The 21,250-nt window shown below is 41.2% G+C and overlaps 2 protein-coding genes across 2 annotated transcripts; one reads left to right on the forward strand and one right to left on the reverse strand.

The window, feature by feature from the left end:
- Positions 1-219: 219 nt before the first annotated feature.
- Positions 220-1,112, reverse strand: LOC108113491 (protein dj-1beta). The gene is made up of 3 exons (XM_017224077.2): positions 950-1,112; positions 572-891; positions 220-492 (listed from the first exon to the last, which is right to left on the reverse strand). The coding sequence occupies exons 1-3, from the start codon at positions 1,073-1,075 to the stop codon at positions 339-341; spliced, it is 600 nt and encodes a 199-aa protein (XP_017079566.2). The 5' UTR covers positions 1,076-1,112; the 3' UTR covers positions 220-338.
- Positions 1,113-1,713: 601 nt separating this feature from the next.
- On the forward strand, positions 1,714-20,278 carry LOC108113501 (serine/threonine-protein kinase Warts). The gene is made up of 8 exons (XM_017224089.2): positions 1,714-2,012; positions 7,817-8,824; positions 15,503-17,747; positions 17,824-17,944; positions 18,010-18,125; positions 18,188-18,266; positions 18,321-18,516; positions 18,579-20,278. Exons 2-8 carry the CDS (start codon positions 8,702-8,704, stop codon positions 18,978-18,980), a joined length of 3,282 nt encoding a protein of 1,093 aa, XP_017079578.2. The 5' UTR covers positions 1,714-2,012; positions 7,817-8,701; the 3' UTR covers positions 18,981-20,278.
- Positions 20,279-21,250: the final 972 nt, after the last annotated feature.

The following is a 21,250-nucleotide window of genomic DNA, read 5'->3' on the forward strand; positions in this document are numbered from 1 at the left end:
GCGATAAGTGTGGACATGAATCGCGGCTTGAGGCTGCGGTATATACAGCACAGACTCAACCCCAAAAGGGGGTTTCATAAAACTATATTGACATTTTTTTATTTTTACTTTTATTTATCTAAAAATGCTTTGATTTAATTTTAACACTCCCAAAACTAAATATTAATTTTAAGATTAGTTTTTTTAATATTTATCTTAAAAAGAAAAGCTAAGTTATCATTGCTTGCCCAACGTAATTTTAATTCAGTTCTTAATTACATAAATTGTTTAAAACAATCTGAATAGCAAGATTTTTAAAAATATTAAACGAGAATCTTCATTTGTGACATTAATGGCGATTAATAGGCTACAAGAAGGCCCTTCGCGACCTCCTGGACTTTCTCCTTGCCCGCCAGCTCTTCGGCGATTTTAAGAGCAAATTCGTAGGCGGTTCCAGGGCCTCGGCTGGTGATGAGGTTTCCATCCTTGACAACGTTCTTGTCCTCCACATAGCTAAAGGAAAGAAAAGCAGTCATTAAAAATATAATCTTTAAATACGGGGAAATTCCAAAATAATAATAATGATAAGCACCTGTATTTGTCGACTAGCTGGGGTTTCATCGAAGGATATGAAGTGAGGGACTTTCCGGAGGCGATTCCATGCTTGGCCAGAACGGTGGGAGCAGCACAGATGGCGGCGATGAGTCTTCCATTGGACTCCTGGTTCTTCAGGATCTCCCCAACCAGCGAGGACTCCCCCATGGCATTGGAGCCACCCAAGCCTCCTGGCAGCACCACCACATCAAACTTATCCGACGAAACTTTGGCCAGCGAGGTATCCGGCAGTATTTGGACATCCCGCGAGCACTTCACCGGCTCCGCATCGTTAAGCCCGGCCACGGTGACCTTGATCTATCAGAACATATAGTTCTTATTATAGTTTATTTTATAGGGAAAGTATAGGACTTACCCCTGCACGTCTCAGGACATCGGCAGCTATGATGAATTCCATTTCCTCGGCCCCGGGAGCCAAAATAACGAGTGCGCTTTGAGCCATTTTAACAAGGTTTATATTTTTATTAAATGGAAATTTCATGAAAGTTGCCAGAGCTTATCGACTAACAGCCGGTGGGTAGCCGATAACTTCTGAGTTCAAAATGCCGAGATGTGGCAACCTGGGTTGTTGAAACCATTTTGGCAATTGTGGTCATACTATACACCGTTTGCTTTAAGGCCCGGCGCCATCTGTGGGACAGAAGCTTCAACAAAATCACTCACTGCATTCACTGCATGACTAAAAGCTGATAATCACAAAATAATTGAATTATATTTAAATTAAAGTTAATGTAGTTCATCTTCAATTACTAAAAATATTTAAAGTAAAATATTAATTTGCCATATCCTGGATAATTTTTCGGCACAAAGACTACAAGATTTATGGAAATATAATAACTAAGTTAGGGAATATCAACAAGGCTTGAGTCTTTGTTATTTGGCAATTAGAATTGGTTTGCGTCTTAGGTAAATTCTAATTGGCGTCCCAATGAATCTCAAAAATTAGATTCCAATAAAAAACAAGAATTCATAAAATGATTTATATACATACGAATAATGGGTAGATATATTTTAACAAACAATTATTTTATTTCATTTTCCCAATCAACATATCGATGGTAGAAGAGGCTGCCAGATAATACCCTACCCATCTCTAGTGACCTGACTATCGATGTTGGGCTATCGATATGTGGCCACACCACGAATTAATTTTTACTAAATTTAAGCCAAACGCGCATCGAAAATGCCCGGAAAATGCGATTAAATCCACGCGAAAAGTGAAAAACCGCGGACGCGAGTGCAACTAGTGGAAAAATATCAACAAATCTCAGCGATTGATCAACAAAAGGAAAATAATAAAAAGAGGAAAAGAAGAAAAGCAATAAGTGCCGTGTGTGGGAAACGCGAAAAAGGCGAGAACAAAGAGGCGAAAAGCAAGGAAATTGCGGGGAAAACGTGGAAAACGTGAAGGAGCGAAGGTAATTGTGGAAAATGCCTAGTGAAAATGCAACGTTTGCATCTGGAATTTGCGTATCTTCCAGTCCAGAAAATGCAATATCTGTTGAATGTGTGAGTGTGTGTGCTAGTGCGTGTGCAGATGCGATTGTGTGTGCCTAATATGTAATGGTGTGCATTTCCAATTGTCTGTGTGGAAAAGCGAGGAAAACTGCACGGAAAAACGCACAAAAAGCAATCAAAAATGTGCGGAAAAGTGCCTGAAAACGAAATGCGAAATACACACACAAATGCAACAGGCTGTATTTACATATTTCGCTCTCGCTCTCTCGTGGAATATCAATATATATAACTGTGCATATGTGTGTGTGAGGCAGAGCGAAGGTGGAAAAGAGAGGGAGAGATGTTGCTACACAAATCGGATTAAATTCTTCTATCTTCCTTCTCTTTCCCGCCGAGTGTACTAGTGTGAAAAAACTATAAATCTCAAATAATATATAGCTTAATTCCAGTGTAAATTAGAATTCCTTTCGTTTTCCCATCGACATTAGACAAGGTCAATTTCTACACGGATTTCTCACAGCTTTCCAGTTTTCGTTTAAAATTTTCCAACCGAAAGTGCGGCTAATTGGCGATGTATTTCAGGTGTCATAAAAATCAACAAGAAAACAATAGTACGGAACAAACTAAAGGCGACAATTACATTAACAAAAATAATAACAATAGGAATAGTAATTGCGGGAGTACAACAATAAGCAATACGAAAACAGAGCAAGAATCGTCTACAGTAAAAACAAACTAAAGTAACTAAGGAAATGTTAGTTATTTTGTTTAAAGAATCCTGTAACTTAGATCGTGAACTTAGTAACAAAATAGCACCGACTAGATAAAATATTAAAATGGTAAAATGTTATCTTTGGATATCGTATACTTCTAACAGTAACTAATCTATATAAAGGTGTTAGGTATAGTTTCTTGAGTAGTCTACACAAATCACCAAAGGAAATGCTCACTGTAGCCAAGGAAAAGAGCAACAGTGTGACAATATCCGTGGTGTTGATGCAACCGTGGGCAGCAGCTGCCTCAGATTTGCATATGGGTAATGCACACAAACGACAGACAGAAATATGGGGGAAAATGCACGAGAGCAACAAAGTAAATGTAAATACGAAAGATGCAAAATTCGAAATGTGGCACAAGTAACTGCAGTGCAACCCATTGTAATATGTAATTAGAGGCTGCGCCGCCACTTCAATGTCAGTGCGACAATAATTTCTCAGGCGGCTTATTTATGCTGGCAAAAAACAAAAGCAAAAACATAAAGCAAGAAACCTCCTCCTTTTGTGAAGTCAGCGTGTCGGCATGCCAGCCGAAATTCATAAACTTAATTGCAACTTAGCCTGCCGATGAAATGCAAAATGTCTGTGTCGCAGGCTACTGAAAAGTTTTGTAGTTTTCGTTAGCTATAGCGTAATGTTTTTTCATGGGTTCAACCTTATGAGCATAATAATTTATTTAGGTTAATATTTGTAGATCTGAGATGCGAGATTTATAAGTTTTGAGTTTGGTTTTGAAACTATTTTGACATATATTTATGAATAGAAACAGCCCTTTTATGGTACAAATCAAATGAAAATATGCCATAAGATATCATTATATATTACCCATTCTCAATCAAAATAAAATGCATTCCCTATTACTTGGAAAATTTCAAAGTAAATGATATAGTGGATATATATGCTAAAAGTATATCAACGATCCCAATCGAAATTCCTAATATTTTCCATCGAATGTTTATAAAAACTCAATACATGGCTGGGATATAAACAAGCCCACAAAAGTTGCAACAAACCAAAAAAAAACTTGACCACTCTGCTAACAAAAGCCCAAAAACTCCTCCCAAATGTGCAAAATGTTGTTGTTATACTGCCACTACTACTAGTACTACTACTACTACTAGTATTGTTGTGTTTTGTAGTTGTTGCTGCTGCTTTTGCGATTGTTGTTTTTGTTAAGACCAGCAAACAGCGGCGTCATCGTCAGCGACGCTGGAAAATCGTTGGGATTCCATTCACATTCCAGCATGCAATTCGCAGTGGATTATGTGAGTGTGCTGCTGCCGCTGTTGCTGTTGTTGTTGCTTTTGCTGGTTTTGTTGCTGGAACAGGTGAGGCTCCATTGGCGTTGATCGTGTGCATTCCACAAAGCACACGGACACACACACTCGCATGCACACATAGACGAAAAGCAGAGAGCAGGGCAATAAATACCAATACAGTGGGCTGTTTTTGCTGTTGTTGTTCGCTTTTAAAAGTAAATGAACGATAAAACAAGAAAAGGAAGAAGAAGGTTACGAGAGGATTGTAGCGAATAAATAGATACCCTACCCTGCAAAAAGGGGCTTGAAATATTAAGTAGACATTATCAGATATGGGTTATCTATTCCTTTATATTGTTTTGGTTTGCTTCATATTTAAAATCATTTCAAGAGGATATTTCCGATTAGTATCGGCACATTGTAGAATTCAAAAAACCATTTTTTAATATCAGAAATCCATAGTATTTCTCAAGAAAGTGGTGTGGGAGTGTCCGTTGATCAGCAGCCTCCCCCTAAAAAAATAACCCACAACCCGCTGGAATTTTCCCCGCCCATTCCTCGCCACTGTTCCACTGCAATGTAAGTCGAGCGACGTCGACGACGAAAATGCAATTTAGCTCGTTTTTCTTGCTTGCTTCAATTCCCTCCCGCCGTTCCTGCCCCAGCCCCTTTCCGACCCCTAGCCACACATGCACATTTTGAAACACGCCTCTGTGTAAGTGTGAGTGTCTGTGTCAGAGAGTGGATGAGAAAAGGGAAAACGAAACGAAAACAGAGAGAGCAAAAGCAACAAAACAGCAGCAGCCGCCCGTCCCGCCCCCTTTTTTCCGCCTGCCACCTCCCCCTTTTCCTCTCTGCTCCTCTCCTTCTTTGCTGTGGAATGCGCATTTTTGCAATAATAATCAGCAACTAATACTATTTTTATCTTCTGCCCTGACGCGTCGCACACTTCTTCGCCTGCCTCTGTGTGTGTGTGTGTGTGTAGTCGAGTGTTTGCCCCCTGCAGCGAGATTCTCTCTCTCCTCCCTGTACTCCCCTTTTCTCGCCCTCCTTACTCACTCCTCTCGATCGCTCTCTTTTGGATGCCTCGCCATTCCCTCCGGATTCGGGGATCTTTTGGTTTCTTACTATGGTAACGAAATCTATTACGCGATAAGTAAGCATAGTTAGGAGTCGGATCTGAAGTTATAGTTATATATCGGATAGAATTATGTTGCTACCATTTAAAGTTAGTTGACCAAATAAGTTGGTAGACTTTTCACCGTTAATCTGTTAGATAGATAACGCTATTAATAAACCCCTGTTTACTCAGTGTAAGTCAGAGGTGATGAAACAGCCTCTAACAAGTGTCAAAATAAACACAATCTTGACAATATAAATACTAAATCCTGGTTTGCGAAAGTTATTAGGAGTACTATCTTAGAACTAAACGCTGGGAAAGCATTACACAACCTTTAAAAAGATAATTTTGTGTAATGCATTCCTATATCTTTTACTATAAAGTTAGGTAAGGTTATTAAGCCCTCACACGTATTTTAATTTTCCATGATTAATTCTGAATATTAGATTTTGAAGATTTATAAAGTAACAATCCGAAAAGCCTGGTGCTCAGAGCTTTTAATTGCCAATAAAGTGTCTCAATTAATGCTAAATACGAAATTCTGCGTAAGCGAAAATAGAAAATAAAAGCCATTTAGATATAGCCTTAGATACAAGGCGGCACTCAGGCTTTTATGTGGAGGCACAACTTTGGACGCAATTAAACAATTAAAAATTCCGATAGCGTAGCCGCTTAATAACGCATCAAAATCAAAATATCTCGCCAGAGTGGGGGTGGGATGGAGCAGGGAAAGGGATAGCGACAGAGGCAGAGGATTGCAGGCGAATTAGTTATTTGGATTGTTAATTAGTTATTGGATATGTTATGTACACACTCGTGTGTTTATTTGCGCAAAAATACTGTGGGGTATGCGTGGAATGCGAAAATTTCCCAACTTGGCACCAAAACAAAAATAATGCGGGAGGCTATATATATACATAGTTATATATATATGTATATGTATATGTTATACCAGGGCCGATCTCTGTTGACACTCGGATTTGGCGCGTGGGGCCCGAGATGTTTACCCACCCAAGATCTATATGTTCCCCGGCTTGTTATCATCTATGTCTCGTGTACACAACCCCGGCAAAATTCACATTCCTCGGCCAAAGCTAATAGAATAGAATTAAAGTAAAGAAAACAACTTTTGTCAACAGAATAATTAAAACTCGCATTTAGCCGTGCCATTTTGTTGCTGCTGGCTTTTATGTTCGAGTGAATTTACAGGGCAATCAAAAGGCTGTTTGCAGATCAAGGCACAGAGTCATGTTTGAATGTTGACAGATGTCTATGGTTCATTATCTCTGGATATATGCACGTTCGTTTCTATATACTTGTATGTACGCGAGTGCTGCCAGGAATGTCAACTATTTAGTGTGCCAACTTTATGGCTAAATTGCGGAATCGGTTATTAATGCAGCCATCAATATGAAAGCAATGCTGTTGTGGGGGCATTATGATTTCTTAGATATTTTCTGGGATCTAAAACTAACTTTGCAGGGGGCTTCTACAACGATTTCCCAAGAATCACCTTTAAACTATAGCTTCCCCAGAACTTCACTTGAAATCAACAAGTAATTTATAATCAAATAATAAGGAAAGGATTGGGTTACTTTATCACATTTCTTCACTATAAACAACTGTCTTTATATGAGTCATCAAAACTCAGAAGCATTTAGTTTCTAGTTAATATCTGTTTAGCTATCTTGTCTGTGTAATTTAGCAGGGTATCACAAGCGTCGATCATTGCCACACTCCCCCGTGTTCGTTGCGTTTCCTTCCTCATTTGCACTTGGCACAAATTCGGCGAAATTCCGTGTTTGTTTACATATCTATCTGTCGATGGCTATTTCATAGTCAGGTGCGCACGCCACTCCCTCCGCCCCCCGATCCCCCTAATGTAGTGTGAACTTAATGGTTCGTCATAAAAATGGGTTTGTATTTGCGTTGCTGTTGCGCTGTTGCCGCCTTTTTGGTGTGGGGGATTTTTTTACATTTCCCCAGAATTTAAAACATGACATAAGAGCATAATTTATGGGCACCCCGGCGGCCACCTGAATTCCCCACTTTGTTTTTGCCTCGATCGGTTGCAACTCGGGCCAGTGCGAACCCGAAAATCACAGGCAAAAGGCGTGAAAATCATGCACAAAAAGCACTTCCTTCACAAGCTGCGATGGTCATTACGGACAATGAGTGTGGATTTTCCGGCAGCTCTTTAAGACCCCCGATATTCAGTGACTCACGTCGCTGGCACTCGAATGGGCCAACAAACCCATCAACGGGCGAGATAGTGTTGCATATTTGGACTTTTGACTGATGAGTTGGGAAGGGAATTTGGAAGTAGAGTACTTTTTAGTCATATATCTTTACTGATTACTATGAATTTGAGTTGCTTCTCATTTCTACTAGCTTTGAGACTAGCTAAAGTGCTTTCTTAAATACAAAGAGTCGCTGTAATTAAGTTCAGGCTGTCTGAACCCAGCCACTTCTGTGTGGGCTTCTAATGAATGGGTCACTTTGCAGGCGAATAAAAAACGCGACCGAAACCTTGTTTCGCATATAGCGTGTGACAATTTTCGTTTGATCAATTTTCTCATCGAATCCCCCCGCCTCTTGTCTATTTTCAGCTCCAAGTTGGCCGCCATCGATTCGTGCGTAGGATCAATTAAAATTCCGTGAGGCCGAGAATCAAATCAAATTAAAAATCAACTAATATTTTGATATTCAAATATTCAAATGAGATTCATTCATCGCCTGGGACTTTTGTTCGGATCTGCCAACTATCTTCGAATTTGAATTGTGTCTGCGGCCAGCGCGGAATCTGTGATAAAGCAGAGAAGTACAAAGAGAATACAGAATACTAAAAGTCGGATTCAGATTCAGATTCGGAATCGGAATCAGAAATAAAATGTGAGGAGAAGTATTTACATGCGAAATGAATGTCGGGCGGCGAGAGAGGTTTTGTTATAATGCAAATGTGAAGTGGAAGAATTCCCGGCGCGAGTGATAAATAATCCGACGACAAACAAAAGCAGAAGCCTACACAGCGAGAAAGAGCAGTGCAAACACATTTATCTTTATTGAGAGCAACAATATCAAGATCGAGATAATAAAGCATCGTAAACCTTCGCATGTCCGACGACCACTAAGTAGTTCATTATAAAGTCTCCCCACAAATAATCAAATGCAAAAAGTGCCCCTGCTGAGGAAATACTCGTCGTATTCAGCTCAACTCAACTTAGCTCAACTCAGCTCAACCTAACAAAACAAAATAAAATAAAACAAATCACAAATCGAGTGGCATAATCTATCAATTTACGTGTATTTTATACAAAACATCCAATTAAATAATAATAACAAGAAAGGCAAAGCCGCAGAAATATTTATTTAAATCAAATCCCTGGCCGCCGATGTGCCCTGAGTGTGTGTGTGCTGTGCGTGTGTAAACTGGCGGTCGTCGAGCATTTCTTGTGCTATGAGTGCTAAATACCACAGGGCGAAGAAGCAGCATCATGCATCCAGCGGGCGAAAAAAGGGGCGGTCGCCCCAATGATAAATACACGGCGGAAGCCCTCGAGAGCATCAAGCAGGACCTAACCCGATTCGAAGTACAAAATAACCATAGGAATAATCAGGTAAGAGCAGAAAGTAAATTGCAATTAGTTTTCAGTTAGAGAAGAAGATCTGCATCTCGATTCAGGGAATCTTCATTCGAAACTACGAAAGATTTACAGCTCAGTACTAGGAATTATCTGTTAGATACGACCAGTATTTCTGTTCATTGATTTCACAAAAAAAAAAAACAGCGAAATGAAAACAAATGTGGTATAAATTTGCATGAATTTGCTAGTTCGTCTGAATCAGATCGTAGATTTTATCAAATGATGAATGGGCTGATTAAAGAAAATCTTCATTCAGCTTAAAAAGTATTTCATATGGTAAACAGAAAACAAGATCTGTGAACTTTGGTCAAAGCAAGATGTTTGCCATTATAAAACATGTTTGAAGTTTTTATTGACTTAAAAAATGAAATATACTTCGCTAGAAAAGTGTTTTTGTTGAAGACAAATCTCCTGAAATAACAAAACGTTCTACTTCATAATCATTGTCAGTTTTCCTTTGTTTTTCTTCCAAATACATAAAGCTAAAGAATTTCCATCGCTGACTCACTTAAAGTGGTCAGTTCAAGCTGTTGAACAGGCTCAAAGAATTTAAATAAACCGTTTAGCTCCATGCCACTCAACTCATCTCAGTTTAGCCCGGCTCAGCCGCGTCTCATTCTACTTAAGATCGTCTTGGCTGTCGCGTGGAAGTTATGCCATTAAAAACGCTTATCACAACTTTTTATAGTCGGTCGACAAATGACGCGACAACCAAGACACAAAAAGAGGAGACACGACAACTAATAAAAAACTAACAACCAGAAAAAATGCAAGCCACAAGACCTCTAGCAATGACCATTTCCCCAGATTTTCTCTACAGCGTGGGTGATTTTCAAGACGAGACTGGGAAAGTGTGGCTAACTAGTAACTGCTCTTGATTTTATGTCTTTTATGGTCAATCTTTAAGTGTTTGTTGTTTACGAAACTGAATTTATGTTTTTAAAGAATGAAGAATAGTAAAGATATGGTAAGAACTAATACAGATACCGACTAATACTGGTATCTTCTAAGATATATAGTATGTGTACTCAGAAATACATTAATGCCAAAATTCTCTCTAGCCAAGAATAACGTCAGATATTTTTTTAGAAACTGGCACGAGCCGCGGATTTTTCACCTGCGCGCGCGAGTTCGAACAAGGTCAGGAGGTGGGTGGTTGGTCAGCTGTGGTAGCAACGGCAACAGGAGTTGGCAATTAGCCTGGTCAGAAGAAAAAGATCTAGACGAGCTATATTTAACTTGTGTGCAGAGGCAGCCGAAGGGGGGGCGAAATTAATGAACTGGCAAGCGAAATGCAATTGACCTTCTGCCTTGCCGAGTGGGTGGATTGGTGGCGAGGGGCTGGCAGACAAAGTGACCAGCGGAAGAGGGACAGAAAGTGAGCTGCACAGAGAGAAAAAGTAAACTTGACGATCATACTTATGTGATGAGTTAAAATATATATACGAGGTGTGTTCAAAAAGTAAGGTGACTTTTCAAATTTCGCGGGCAACATATTTTCGATTATCGTTTTTTTTGTTTTGTTATATTGGTACACTCTTCCCTAACATCTGTACCAAGTTTCAATGGAACATCCTCTTTTGTTTGGTTGTGAGAGGCGTAAAGTTACAAGTTGTTTTGCGAGCTCGGCGATTTTTTGCTATCGAAAAATATGGATCAAAGGATTTGCATCAAATTTTGTGTAAAAAATAAAATTAAGTGCTCTGAAACACTTGAAATGTTGACAGTGGCATACGGTGAAACTGTTCTGAGTAAAAAAAATGTGTACAAGTGGTACAAACTCTGAAAGTTTTCTCTCCGTGTAGAAAGAGAGGGAAATGAGAGCACACACACGAGATGATCTTTACAGTAGCGAAGTGTGCGTACACGCGATCGCCCTGGATTCTTGGCATTGACGTCACACTTCGAACTCAACCGATCAGATCGGAATATATATTCCAAGCCAATTGATGAGTGGGTTGCTATTGATTTCAATGAATGCCGAAAATTCCCCAAACGATGGGCGGGAAGGGGGCCAATGACTAATGGTTGCGATGGTCTTGCAGGATCGGTTAACGATTTCAGCACCATCTCCTCAATTAGCCAAGCAACTGGCCATAATCATTTATTAACTGGTTGCTCTCTCTACAGTTAAACTCTCAAGTCAGTTAGTCAGTTAGATACAGTGCGTGACGAAGGTGTAAGGAAATGATTGTGCAGTAAAGGGAATTTCCTGTTTTATTTCTCACTTAATCAGAATTAAGAAAGTAACGAGCTTAAGTTTATATCCTTTTCGTAATGGAACATAGACCATGAGAACTAGTTAATTATATCACGGCCTTACCAAAACTTCATCTAATCAGCATTCCTTGCCAATAACTGTTTCCTTGTTCCATAAACTAAACGGCGTAATAACCTATCAGAATGCAAATCTATAAAAAAGATAATAGCGCTCTGAGGAGTAGCCCAGTGAAATGACGTGTTTATGGCTATTTATTTATATGTTCTTGGAGAGTATGTATCTTTTCAATAAGTTAACACATCCCATAACTGGCTACTTTTGATGGCCAACCCATCTCGATGACTGCTCTCCTGTCAGCATTTCTTTTTTAAGCCACTATTAAAGATTTCAATCGCTGCAAAGCCTAAAGTTCTGAAACGGGCTTTAAAAATGCGAATGCGAAAAGGCTGCGGCAAGGAGTTTGTTTTGAGACAAGCCAAGGCAGAGGAGGAGGACATAAAAATTCTTAAATATTATCTGACGGGTCATCAATTTAAAGTTTTACGATCTCCACTTGCCAGCTACTGTTTGCTGCGACTGTAAATTATGTTCCGGGCTCTTTGGATTCGGATTCGAGGATCAGGCCAAAGAAATTCCAGAGTCCAACGAAAGAAGGGGAACGAAGGGGAGATTTCTCTTAATCCCGGCGATGGGCGTGCTCAGGTTTTCGGCCATAAAATATATGCTTTGGAGCTGGCTAATTGTTATGACTGCGGCCAGTTTGGACAGGCCAATTTAATGCTGCAATTGCTGTGCCATTTGCCATTGGCATTGGCACAGAGACTCTTTGGCTTTTTGTTGGGGCTTTCAGTCTTCGGTTTTGGCCAACTTTCGCCTGGCTTTTCGGCCTACGCCTGCCAGGCAGCCTGCCTGCGAGCTTTGAAGCACAATGGCCCGGCTAATTGGTCATGCTGAGCGCTAAATACCTGAAACCCATAATCTGCTCATATATGGCTCATATGTTGGAATACTGGGATCGGGATCGGGGGGTTTTCGTCCATATGTGGGCAGAGCATGTCAGAGCGATAAACGATAGACGATAAATAAATACGAAATTTATGCACGGTCCGATCAACACTTTCAGCGGCCATGTTCACGCCCACACAGTCGCTTACCACTTAGGCGAGCTGATACCCTTTGAAAGATCATTCGGAAGCCGACTTTACGTATAAATTCATAACAGGTTGTATTAGTAAAACTGAGGAAAAGGCAGAACCAGAACTGTTAAAATCGAATTTCAAAATCACAGAAAACTTAAAGCTAAAGTATTGTAAAAAAAAAAAAACTTATATTTTAGCCGGTTAGCTACCCATAAATCGATTTTGTAAACTCACTCTGCTCCTGCTATAAATATCCATATCAAAAATGGTTGGGCCACAAGTATGCAGAGAAATTAATTAAAATAACAAACGCTGATAATAAATTGGAATCCAAACGCCAAAAAGGCAGCGAATAAAAACGAATAAACAAGCCGCTAGACGCCAACGCATTTAACAGTGAGCCAAATGCCATTACAATAAAAATTAAAATAATCCATAAATAAATTAGTAAACAAAACGAAGCAATAGATTTGGTGGAGAGAGGGAGGTCCGAACTCTGACAATACCATTTCAGGGTCCATTCCATCCATATGATCTGTGACATATTTGGTGCTGTTTTGGCCCGAACACATGTAATCCCAATTTTAGATTCGGTGCGAAGTTGGCTATTTATCTAGAGTGTGGGCACAGTGGGTGCAATAAGTTTAGTGAATAAAGATGTCAAGGGAATGGCTCTCACTAATTGGAACTATTAATTGTTAGATTTTTTATTAACATAATCTATAAAAGCATTTGCGATTAATACAGGGTATCAAAACGCTTTCAGCTGGCACTGTAAACATTTTATGGGGGACACATTTGATTTCGAGCGAGATGGAATTCCTTGGGGTGCAATTTTCAACTAATTTGCGCGATTTTCGTGCGAAAAATTTGTTGAACCTGTCGGTGGGTCGCTTTCGCTCGATTTTCTGTATTCTCGCGCTCAGTGCTTTAGCTATTTTTCTCAGGAATTTTCACCCGAATATATGTGAGTGTGTGTCTACATACTATATCGTATCTGGTACAGCCATATCCAATATGTATCAGCAGCAGCAATCGCCGAAAAAAGAATGTGTGTTGCCTCTAATAATAACAAAAGACAAACAGACACACGCACAGCCCACCAGCACAAACACAAACAAAAGTCGGCGTGCTTCAGAATGTTTGGCTATATCTATATAGTGCTTCTATGGTCTGATCGGTGAGAGATATTCCCCGCCCAGTATTGGCCTTCACTTCCTTAGAAAGAAACATCAAAGTTTATACTCAAATTATTGGGGCATCCTTGAATATGAAATACAATTTAATATTTTATCATATGGTCATGTTAGCTTGTCTTCCCTGTACTCACTTTGTACACAAATAATTGCTATTTGCCAAGAATTTTAAATTTTGATATATTTACATTTTGGCATTGCAATTTTAGAGGAATTTCGTGGTCGTAACACCTTGCTACAGGGACACCTGGTATACTTTTATAATTATCAGCACTAAACTAATGCAGTTTAGGTTTTAGTAGATTTTCGGTAACGTTTCTAAGATACAACTTAATTACAGTTCCTTGTTAAAAGCACAAAGTTTACCAGTGAAGTATTTCAATCTTTCAGTTAAAGAATATCTGGTCTTGTGTAATCCGAAAATACCTTTGACCTTGTCTTCAGCGTAATCGCCTTGCAAATTGCATTGGCGACCGCAAAGCAAAGAAGCTTAAGTGGATTAGCGAAAGTGTTTCGGCAATTCTACGTCGCGCGTTCCCTTCGCCCGCAAGTACCCCGATAAATCCAATTTATTTTATTTGAAAATTCAGCAATGCCAATTTGCGTGGGCGACACTTTTCTTGGTCTTGTTGCACTTGCTGATTTAGTGAGCCCATTGGCTTTCGCTAATTTGCCGTAAATTGGCTTTCATGTAAGACTGCGAGGAAGAATGGGGCATTGGGAGCCCCTCAAAGAGCGACGCACAGTCTGCTGGGGGTCTTTGTCGGGCTTCGCTTGGTTCGCGTCCTTGGATTTAATTTGATGCCCATTCAAATCGCGACATGTAGAATGGGTGAAATTCCCCACAATGATTCCCGAATAAAATGCGAGCAATTTAGCATCATAAAAATGTATTTTAAGAATGTTCTAACAAAAATCATTCACCAAAAAGTCTTATAAAGGCATAAAAAAGAGCACAAAGCTTAATCTTTAAATTAAAAAACATTCTTTGCTGAAAAGGCGGTATTTCATTTAAATCACCTACGTAAATTCCTGCCAGACGTGGAACAGGTCTGAATATATGAATTTTAAACGATTATTTATCTTATTAAGCGACAGAGTATTAATTTATTTTAATTGCAATAAAGTACAAGTTAAGTGATTTAATGAATATTATTTGTTGTGTTAAGCTTCCTACTTATGCAGTAATTACTCAGTATTTAGCATGACCTCTGGAAAAGGTTTGCCTGCCATTAAATAAATATTTCATTTAAAATGTCTTCTCTACAAGAAGATTCTGAATTAATTACAAAAGAAGATAAATCTTAAACCTGAAGAACTTGAGTTCCCATATCGTATAAAAGTTCCCATCACGCTGCCATCTCTAGATTAAAGAGAGCCAGAGAGAGTGTGGCATTCAAAGTCATAAAATCGAGGATCAGTCACAAAAGGGCAAACGATTGTTGGTGGGAAGGAGAGAACAGACGGAGGAGCAGAGGTATCAAAAGAACGCGTAAAACGGGTAGCTGACAAGGAATGAAAGGGAGGCCCAAAGAACAAGGCGACGTAGACAAATGAGTGAGAGCGAGACGGAGGCAAGGGCAACCTTCGCTGCAAGTGTATTTGTTCTTGTGTTTTGGAGCGCATCTGGCAGCCGGCTCTTCTTCTTCCCTCTCCTCCCCCTCTTTTTTTTGTACTCCCCAATCGCCCCCTCTCTTTCGTTTGCTCTTTCCCACTCGCTCCTATTGCCTGCGCTTGACTTTTAGGAATTTCACGACGATGGCAAGAATTTGATTTCGTTGCTTTGGTCGCCTCATTTCTTCGGTCTTTTGTTTTAGCCTTCGATTCGCCTTTGGCTGTTCTTTGTTTTTCTTTTTTGTATGCACGTCTTTTGTTTAGTTTTCGATACAAACACATAAATAAGTATACAGCAAAGAGCAGGGAATTTCTTCCAGTGCAGGAATGTTGATCGCAAATGGACACCGTGAAATGAATTTTTAGGGGGTTGCCACTCTTCGTTTTTAATATCTTAATATATGTAGATAGCTTTTCATATTGAATTATTACAAACTATTCATAATTTTACTCACTTTCCTCTTTACTCGATTGCTTCCAGAATTACACACCTCTGCGATATACGGCGGCCAACGGACGCAACGATGCACTTACTCCGGACTATCACCACGCCAAGCCGCCGATGGAACCTCCACCCTCGGCGTCTCCTTCGCCGGACGTGGTCATCCCACCGCCCCCCGCCATTGTAGGTCAGCCCGGATCCGTTTCCATGTCCGTATCTGGAGTGGGCGTTGGTGTGGGGTCGATGGCGATGGGTCGTGTGCCAAAGATGATGACGGCTTTGATGCCGAATAAACTGATCCGGAAACCGAGCATCGAGAGGGACACGGCGAGCAATCATTACTTGCGTTGCAGTCCGGCTCTGGATTCTGGAGCCGGAAGTTCCCGGTCGGACAGCCCTCATTCGCACCACACCCACCAGCCGAGTACGAGGACGGGAGGAAATCCTGGCGGAAATGGTGGATTTTCCCCGTCACCGAGTGGTTTCAGTGAGGTGGCACCACCAGCACCGCCGCCACGTAATCCCACCGCCTCCAGTGCGGCCACACCTCCACCGCCAGTGCCGCCAACCAGCCAGGCGTACGTGAAACGACGATCGCCGGCCTTGAACAACCGCCCGCCGGCGATAGCGCCACCCGCTCAGCGGGGCAACTCACCTGTAATAACCCAAAATGGGTTGAAGGGCCAACAGCAGCAGCAGTTAACGCAGCAGCTTAAGTCCCTGAATCTGTATCCGGGCGGAGGAAGTGGTTCAGTGGTTGAGCCACCGCCGCCTTACCTAATTCAAGGTGGAGCAGGAGGGGCACCGCCGCCACCGCCCAGTTATACAGCCTCCATGCAGTCGCGGCAATCGCCCACGCAGTCCCAACAATCGGATTACAGGAAATCCCCAAGCAGTGGGATATACTCGGCCACATCAGCAGGATCACCGAGCCCCATAACCGTGCCCTTGCCACCGGCCCCTCTGGCGAAGCCACAACCGCGGGTTTACCAGGCCAGAAGTCAGCAGCCGATCATAATGCAGAGTGTGAAAAGCACGCAGGTCCAAAAACCCGTGCTCCAAACCGCCGTGGCTCCTCAATCTCCTTCGAGTGCCTCGGCCAGCAATTCGCCTGTTCATGTCCTGGCCGCACCACCTTCCTACCCCCAAAAATCCGCAGCCGTGGTGCAGCAGCAGCAACAAGCAGCAGCGGCAGCGCAGCACCATCAGCACCAGCAGTCCAAGCCACCAACGCCCACAACACCACCTCTTGTGGGTCTCAACAGCAAGACGAACTGCCTGGAGCCCCCGTCGTATGCCAAGAGCATGCAGGCCAAGGCCGCCACGGTGGTGCAGCAGCAGCAGCAGGTGCAGCAGCAACAAGTGCAACAGCAGCAGCAGCAGCAACACCACCAGCAGCAGCAACAACTTCAGGCCTTAAGGGTGCTCCAGGCTCAAGCCCAACGGGAACGGGATCAAAGGGAGCGAGAACAAAATCAGCAGAAGATGACCAATGGAAATCCCAGCCGGCAGTTGCCCCCACCACCACCCTATCAAAGCAATAACAACAACACCGAAATCAAGCCGCCCAGCTGCAATAACAACAACATACAAATAAGCAACAGCAACTTGGCTACGACACCACCCATACCGCCTGCTAAATACAATAATAGCTCCTCCAACACGGGAGCCAATAGCTCCGGGGGCAGTAATGGGTCCACCAGCACCACTGCCTCCTCGTCGAACACCTGCAAGAAGATCAAACACGCCTCACCCATCCCGGAACGCAAGAAAATCTCCAGGGAGAAGGAAGAGGAGCGCAAGGAGTTCCGCATCAGGCAGTATTCCCCGCAAGCTTTCAAGTTCTTCATGGAGCAGCATATAGAGAACGTGATCAAGTCGTATCGCCAGCGAACCTATCGCAAAAATCAGCTGGAAAAAGAAATGCTGAAGGTGGGACTTCCGGATCAAACTCAAATTGAAATGAGGAAAATGCTGAACCAGAAGGAGAGCAACTACATCCGTTTGAAGCGCGCCAAGATGGACAAGAGCATGTTCATAAAACTGAAACCCATTGGAGTGGGTGCTTTCGGCGAAGTTACCCTGGTGCGGAAAATAGACACCTCCAATCATTTGTATGCGATGAAGACCCTGCGGAAGGCCGACGTTCTCAAAAGGAATCAAGTGGCTCATGTCAAGGCCGAGAGAGATATCCTCGCGGAAGCCGATAATAATTGGGTAGTGAAGTTGTACTACAGCTTCCAGGACAAGGATAATCTGTATTTTGTGATGGACTACATACCAGGTGAGTGGGAATTGAAGAAACATAGAAATACTAATTCCTAAATACTAAATACAAATACTAATCCCTATATCTACAGGTGGTGATCTGATGTCGCTGCTCATCAAACTGGGCATTTTCGAGGAGGAGCTGGCTAGATTCTACATTGCCGAGGTCACCTGCGCCGTCGACAGTGTCCACAAAATGGGCTTCATTCACAGGTAAAAGAGAAGTCCTTATTATTATTTAATATATTATATGTTATCTGCTTTCTATGCTCCTGCAGAGACATCAAGCCTGATAACATACTCATCGATAGAGACGGACACATAAAGCTCACCGACTTTGGCCTGTGCACGGGATTCCGATGGACGCACAATTCGAAGTACTACCAGGAAAATGGTAAGATTTATATAACCCAATGCAATTCCAAATAAGATATCCTAACAAAACTCTTTTGATAGGCAATCACTCGCGCCAGGACTCGATGGAACCTTGGGAGGAATACTCGGAAAACGGACCCAGGCCCACAGTGCTGGAAAGGTGAGTTCATAGACTAAATCAGTATGAAAAGTGACTAATATACCGAATTCGCAGGAGACGGATGCGCGATCACCAAAGAGTCTTGGCCCACTCGCTGGTGGGCACCCCGAACTACATAGCCCCCGAGGTCTTGGAGAGAAGTGGCTATACGCAGCTTTGTGATTACTGGAGTGTGGGCGTCATCCTTTACGAGATGTTGGTAGGTCAGCCGCCCTTCCTGGCCAACAGTCCGCTGGAAACGCAACAAAAGGTGGGAAATGAGTTACTTAACTTACTAAAAGTGAAAATACAATAATGCTTTCTTGATTTTAGGTCATTAACTGGGAGAAAACTCTGCATATACCGCCACAGGCCGAGCTGTCGCGGGATGCCACGGATTTGATAAGGAGACTATGCGCGGCGGCAGACAATCGGCTGGGGAAGAGTGTGGACGAGGTGAAGGGCCACGACTTCTTCAAGGGCATCGACTTTGCGGACATGCGAAAGCAGAAGGCGCCCTACATACCGGAGATTAAGCACCCAACGGACACGTCGAACTTTGATCCCGTGGACCCGGACAAGCTGCGCTCGAACGACTCCAACATGAGCAGCGGCGACGATATCGACCTGAACGACAGGCCCTTCCACGGATTTTTCGAATTTACCTTTAGAAGATTCTTCGACGACAAACAGCAGCCGGATATGTCGGATGACCAGGCGCCGGTTTACGTCTGAGAAAGTACCCATATCCGCCAAGAACATCCCACCCCAAAATCATTGTTAGTCAAATAGTCACAAAGAAGGGAGAGAAGTTAAAGAGTGGGCTTACTGTAAAGAATGCGTGACTATAGAATGAAACTATATATATTATATAAATTATAGGAGAAAGTAGAGAAGGGAATACACATATACATACAAATATATATATATGCCTGAGGGCATGAACTGAGTAAATTTAAAACGGAACAGAATAGAGATGAAGGAAGATGAAAGGAGCAAAGAAGGGAAGAGCGTGTCAGGACTTTCGACTTTTAACTGAACATAGTATATCCTTCTACACTACTTGAGAACAAGCGCTATAACCATATATATTTAAATCGTTAGAAAACAAAGGGACCAACTGGAAAATCGAACATTTCTGGTGCTCAAAGCAAACAAAATGCCTTAAAAACGAGACGAGAACGCGAATTTACCCAACCACTCCTCTCCCATCTTCCACCTTCAATCGATGGCCGGATGTCAACTCAGCAGGCTGGTTGCAACCTGGCCATCCCACAACTTCCCATTCAGAGTTGAGATTGAGAGGTGGGCGATGGAGAAACGGAGACCAAAAGTCGCACGGCAGCGATATAAGCGGGTCTTATAAGCCTAATCTAAATCTAATCTAGAAGAACAGGACCTTAACTCTGTGTCTTTCTACCCAAAAACTATCACTGCTCTTCAAATGTGTCCTCCACCCCAAAAAGAACAAAACTTAGACATAACCTATGTGAAAATATCTAGCAATGTTAGACCAACTTGTTGAATGCCAAATCAAACTATGCGAAAATGTGAGGAAAATTCAACACTTATTCTCTGATAGCAAACAGCAGAGAGAACACAAAAACGTTACGAGGAGAGCTAAGGAAATTGTAATCTTTTTAATGTAATATTGTAAAGAAAAACGCTAATTGTAATCTATGCTAAAGTTGTGTAGCGCCCTAAGATGTTTTTTAGTTTATAGACCGCTAACCGTAATCTAGTTTAATTCCTAACACTTAAGCGAGAGTACATCAATTTTTTTGTTTGTCGTAGGTTCGTTGGAAAATGCTTAACGGGAAACGATTTGTTTTTCTATTTAATTAGCTTCAGTTTGTATGTGCGTGTGTTTTTATTATGAATATATATATATATCTATCTAAATATATATAAATTGAACCTATTTTAAATGTGAGAGGAGAGCGAGCTAATTGAAGGAAAATACAAACAAACTCTGTGTGCCTTGGCCAATTAGTTTACTAAAGCAAATAAATAAATGGAAAAGAAAATATAAACGCAAACGGATGTTCTTGTTTTGGGGAGTTTTAAATTTTGTAAAGAAGTTTCTTTATTTCATGGCAATGCCTTTCTTAAGTGCCGGAAAATGGTAATGCTCTGTCAAACACGTACATTAAAAAAACTTAAATTAAAAGTAAACTATAATAATATCACTTAATTTTTATTATTAAAAGGAATTTCCCAATTTTTTTACATTTAAAAAACGCGGCCGGAAGTTAGTGAAATATTCGATTATATTATATCGATTTTTATGACCCTTACCATCGAACACTGAAGCATAACATGGTCACACTATGGCGGACTTTTTAATTGCCCTGTGAACTATCCAGAACTGGGAATTCTCTTAAAGGAGCATATTTTCACTTTGCTTGCAAGTTAGAAAGTAAGTTCTTTTACCCAAAAACCCCCAATTAATAAATCTTTGCATTTAATTTTTAATAATTTCTTTTTTTATTATTTTCACATTGTAAATTTAATAATTATAATAATGGTTTTGTAAATTTATCAAGACAAAAAGGTTTTATTCATTTATATGAATGCGCTTTTATCCATTGAATCGTTTGGCTTACTTTGATTAAAATACATTTATGCGTAATATTTGAAATATAAGTTATTTTGAATCGTTCTCATTCGTCTCCCAATTTATTTGGTTACTTTTTTCAGATGTTTTAGCGGTATTTTTGGTGTTCTCTGTCGATCAATAAAATGAACATTTGATGCCGTTTCAACGAGGTACTTAACTTAGGATCGCTATTGTTGGACATAAGAAATAAAACAAATAATACAAGTTTACTGCACTTCCTGCTCCGCATATTTACACGTATTTAGTGAGGTGAACAACTTTAACAGAGAGTTGGGAGTGGGACAAGAGAAAATATGGAGTTCGGAGTTTGGAGGTTGGAGTTTGGAGTTTGGAACACATAAAAACGATCATCCTCCAATTAAGTGTAGTGTAGTGTAGTGTATAG

Source organism: Drosophila eugracilis, unplaced genomic scaffold (assembly GCF_018153835.1).
Source record: "Drosophila eugracilis isolate 14026-0451.02 unplaced genomic scaffold, ASM1815383v1 contig_1781, whole genome shotgun sequence".
Classification (NCBI taxonomy): domain Eukaryota; kingdom Metazoa; phylum Arthropoda; class Insecta; order Diptera; family Drosophilidae; genus Drosophila; species Drosophila eugracilis.